Below are 5,242 nucleotides of genomic sequence, written 5' to 3'. Positions count from 1 at the left end.
AGACGATGGTCACCGCCATGTTACGTAAAAACGTCAGTTTGGAGCCAAGGGATGCCACCAGGGGGTGATCAAAGAGCCAGCGGCTTCACTTTTTAAGACTCATGGCATAACCGGTCTAAAATCAACCCTGTCACTCATAATAATTTAGACCCACCCATGTGTGACAGCACTGACTGGAAGTGATGTCATTCAGTTCTTGTCAACAGTGTGATGCAGAAGGGAGAAAAGTGCTGTCATACTTTTTATTAATATGTTTAAGGTTTATTATATTCAGTCAGTGTATAGTAAAGCATAACAACTGAACCCCATCACATGAAAAGATGAAAATTGATCACTTTTTAGAGACTTTTCGTTAGAATTCATAAGAATATATAATTTCCTTAATGAATTCCTGCCATGTAATCCACTTTCCCTTTACAGTAAAAAACAGGAATGTTTTCTTGTATTAACTGAAACTAAACTCTCAAGGAACATGAGGGTGTGAATGATCTGAAGTATGAGGTGCAGAAATAGGTACAGAAAACTTTCCGGTAATTCTTGTAATTCATGTAGTGTAAACTGACTCATTTTAAGGGTGTTGTAGTGAAACACCAGCCCTTGCTGGTAGAAATCGAACGACAAATGTGTACACATTTTGTATATTTATTAAATTGTGAACCATGACTGGATAAGTTGGTAGATAAATATGATTAATTAATATTGTACAGTGGACTACTACAAGATAAAACAAGAATAATGGGAGGTAAGAAATAAGCATATATTTTTTTAAATAATACAACAGAAAATCAGTGTTTAATGTGGCTACAGTTATGTTGCAGTTTTTGAGTATATGAAAAGCTTCTAGAGAAATGTTTTTATTTTAAAGTTTTAATTTTCTTAAATACAGTTAAGGTCACGTGTTACATACAACTTGCCGAATTTGGAAAATGCTGACAATTTGGGAAATTAGGGTTTGCCCTGAAGTTATTGACATGAGAAATGTTTACAGAAAGTTCTTACAAATATTCTGTGATGCTTAAGAAGTCAGCACGATTCATGAAAAGTCAGGTGTGTGTGTTTGTAAACCACTAAAATGATAATTGGTGTAAATTGTTATTATTTTGTCTTGTGGGAAATATATATATATATATATATATATATATATATATATATATATATATATATAGCTTCTAAAAGACATTACTACATAAAAATAAAGATATTTAAATAAAATAATGACAATTTACACCAATTATTATTTTCAGTGGTTTACAAACACACAATCGTGCTGACTTCATAAAAAAATGCTGACATAAAATAATGTCAATTTACACTGGTCACCCTTTCCAAATGTTTACATACACACGTGACTCTTAAATGTTTGGCATTGACTTCCTAACCTGAATGTTTGTATCTATTGTAGTTGCGTATGAGTCTCTTCATTGACCTTAAACGGGCATCTACATTATAGATTAAGCAGACACTTTCATATAGAGATTTAAAAAGTGAGAAAGGAAAGCGTGAAGATTTGTCATTATGTGCATCCTCTCTTTATATGTGTACAAAAAAGAAGTAGGCTATAATAATGTATAATATAATGTATATAATAATAATATAGAGCGGTGGTTCTCAACTCCAGTCTTCGCCCCCCCTCCTCCCAGAATGTTTTAGATATCTCCTGATATGAAACACCTGATTCCACTCATCAGACTCCTTCCAGAATGTTTGAAAGTTTCCTTAATTAACACACTAACTGATTCAGGTGTTTTATATATGGAGAAATCTAAAATGTTCTGGAAGGGGGGCCCAAGGACTGAAGTTGAGAACCACTGAGTACGTTTACATGCACAGCATATTCGGATAACTATCAAAAATCTGCTTATTATAAAAAACTGTTTTCATGCGTTTACATGCAAATCAATAAGCCGGCTATGCAGACAACTGCGTTTACATGGGACTTGCAGAATTATCCGTTTTCTCGCAGGCAGTGACGTCACAACCTATAGTACACAATAGTCGTTCAAAAAGTCAACGGCATATCTGTCTTAAGCTGTACTGTTGTATCTCTTCTCGTGTCTGCAGAACCTGTAAATGTAACATGAGGTGCTATTTTAACAGTTTCTCTGCCAACTGCTTTAGTCAAGCGGAGACTTTTATGCGTTACTTTGTTTCTTTTATTAATCTGTGTTATGGACTTTCTGCAAACTATTTCTCTTGTGAAATAACTTGTTCAGGGAGGACTAAATTAAAATCAAACCTTAATTTTTTTTTAAATTCCTAATCTTTTCCCAAAACTTTGACCAATTAACTGTATATGGACAGAGAATTTGGACACAATCACATTACTGTTGTTATGCATTTAAGGCAAACCTCTATCAATTTTTAAAAAAAGATAGTTTTATAACAATATTTTTCAAATAGCCACAGACTCTCGACCAAACATGAGGATTGTACTTCTTGGGAAAACAGGAGATGGGAAAAGCAGCGCTGGGAATACCATTCTTAAACAGAAACTATTCATGAGTAAAGCTTCACCTGAATCTGTGACATATGAATGTATAAGTGGAGACCGTAATGTTTATGGGAAAAAGATCACAGTTATTGACACACCTGGACTTATGGACACAAGTACTGATGAGGAGACTATCAAAAAGGAGATTATTAGATCTGTAATTGAATGCGCTCCAGGTCCTGATGTCTTTACCATTGTTTTAAAGGTTGGAAGGTACACAGGACATGAAATGGAGATTGTGGATAAAATTTTAGAATATTGTGGAGAGGATACATTTAAACATTCAGTGATTTTATTCACTCACGGTGAACAACTTGAGGGTCAAACTATAGAGGAATTTGTGAAGAGGAGTTCAAAATTACAGGAGCTTGTTGATAAATGTGGAGGTCGCTGCCACGTCATTGACAGTAAATACTGGAACAAACGCTACATGGGATACAAGAGCAACAAGGTCCAGGTGAAAAATCTTCTGTTAACCGTAGAGCAGAAGTTAAAAGACAATAAGAGCAGCTGCTACACCAATGAGCTATTACAAATGGTAGAGGAAGAAATTCAAGAGGAGATAAAGAACATCAAAGAGGAAAACATGTCTCCAGAAGAGAAACGAGAAGTAGCAAAAAAGATGGTTAACAAAAAACTTCTCATTAAACTTGCAGGAGTAACAACGGGGACACTGACTGGTGCATTCCTTGGCATTGGTGTTGCAGTAGCATCCGTTGTGGCTTTACTTAAAGCAGCCAGCATTACAGGAGCAGCAGCAGTTGCTGGAGCCACAGGAGCAGCAGCAGCTGCTGGAGCCACAGGTGTAGCAGCAGGAACAGCAGTGGCAGAGGCAGGTCTCATCACAGGAGCTGGTATTGGAGCAGCAGGTGTCACAGGAGCTGGTATTGGAGCAGCAGGTTCAGGAATTGCTGCAGGTATTGCAGGGGTTGGAGCAGCAAGTTCAGGAGTTGCTGCAGGTGTCATTCTGGGAGCTGCAGCTTTTGCAGGAGCAATTGGAGGAGGAGTCACTGGATATAAAGCAGCTGAAGACGTTGATTCCATTTCAGATGCAATAAAGAATGCTGCAAAACTTAACTATGAGAACGCAAAAGGCGTTGTCAAAAAGGCAGAGAAACACAAATTCAAACTTTTTAAAAAGGAGTAAAACAAATTGTATTATATGTTCATATGAAGAGTTTGGTTCCAAAATCCATTTTGACTTATTTCTGTAAAACGTGTTTTCTATACCAAGAAAGTGACAAGATGAAAACCACTATTTTCTGATACAAACTTTCACATAGCATCTTTAGGTTATAAAAAAACATAAAAAATTCAAACTTGATTTTCAAAGATTTATTATAAAAACGAATTATTGTTTCCACAAAATGCAATAAATCCATGACAAGTTTTTTTTTCAAAATGCTAAAAATCTTTTAAATCAAAATATAAATGTGCATTCATCTTTACTATAGTATATGCATTTAGTTGAACAAATGCCATGTGGTATACAACAATAATAAAAAAAAACATTAATGGCATTAACCAAAACACTTACTTTGTCATATTAAGAACACTGTCATTGCTGCGGTTATACCTGGGACGTCGTCGCTTAACATTTTTTTCACAGCAATCAGCTGTAAAATGTTTTGGTCCTGCTTGATTTTCATTGGCTTTGACTAAAATTATGGAAAGTTTTTCATAAGATCCCCTGGGGAATGTGTTAGCATGAGAGAAGCTTGATGCTGTCGGGAGAACAAGCAACCGGCTCCCGAATGTCTCTCGCGTAAATTATTAGATGTTGATGACTTACTTTTCTTTCCCATCACAGAAAACCTCCACAGGTTTATCAATGCCATCAAAGTATTATTTTGTTTTTGTTTGTTTGTTGATCACGAAGTACAAAGTAGATGAGGAAAACTAGGATTCTGTGTACTCATTGTGCCACCATTGTTTGTTTACAATGCGTGAATTGTAATTTGTGGAGCGGATTTATTGCATTCTGCAGAAAGGAAGGAGTGGTGTTTATTGCGTTTAGGGAAAAAGTGAGAAAAGAAGACAGAATAACATGGCGGATATTGTATTTTGCGTAAAATTAAGAATTTACTATTAAATACTGACCTAATATAATTCTGATTTGGGCAGTAACTAATTTTTTTTTTTAATGGTGTTTATCGCGTTTTGGAACCTCTTCATATATAATCAAATATAATCACTGTATGTTCATTGTATGGTCACACTATATAATTTATATTTAAGTATATTTTTGGTTGTCAGAATTAAATGTCTTTCACTTGTTCTGTTTGTGTAGTTCAAGATTAATTATTTTCACAAGAATAAATAAACTTATCTATGATTATTTAGGATGAAAACAGTTTTTTTCTAGCTTAAGTTTAAACATACACTTCTATACAAACTTCCCCTGTATAAGCTCCATATATATTTACACATCCGACTTTGTATTCAGTTCACTGCTTTGCTTTTAACATATGACTGACATGGTGGTTAACTTATTCCAGCGAACAGCCCAAAATTTAAATGAGCATTAGGGATAGCTTTAGTATGCAACTAGCAGATGCTACAGATATTTGTGGTATGTTGTTTGCAACTACCCTTAAAAATATGTAAGTGTTTAACTATGGGACAAGTGCAGCAAACTGGATATAACAGCAGTACTGAAATCTTAAAGGGCCATTTCATCAATAGGAACATTAATCTTTGTTGAAAGTGGGTCATATTTGTAGTCGAAATTAGAGCCCGACTGATTTATCG

The 5,242-nt window shown here is 35.0% G+C and overlaps 1 protein-coding gene across 1 annotated transcript; it reads left to right on the top strand.

The window, feature by feature from the left end:
- The first annotated feature begins 602 nt into the window (after positions 1-602).
- LOC141353198 (GTPase IMAP family member 7-like) lies at positions 603-3,846 on the top strand. The gene is made up of 2 exons (XM_073859677.1): positions 603-742; positions 2,401-3,846. Exons 1-2 carry the CDS (start codon positions 736-738, stop codon positions 3,636-3,638), a joined length of 1,245 nt encoding a protein of 414 aa, XP_073715778.1. The 5' UTR covers positions 603-735; the 3' UTR covers positions 3,639-3,846.
- Positions 3,847-5,242: the final 1,396 nt, after the last annotated feature.

The sequence above is a fragment of the Misgurnus anguillicaudatus genome, chromosome 21, assembly GCF_027580225.2.
Source record: "Misgurnus anguillicaudatus chromosome 21, ASM2758022v2, whole genome shotgun sequence".
In the NCBI taxonomy this organism is placed as follows: domain Eukaryota; kingdom Metazoa; phylum Chordata; class Actinopteri; order Cypriniformes; family Cobitidae; genus Misgurnus; species Misgurnus anguillicaudatus.
The sequence above is the reverse complement of the archived record's forward strand: the minus strand, read 5'-3'. Positions and strand labels throughout refer to the sequence as shown.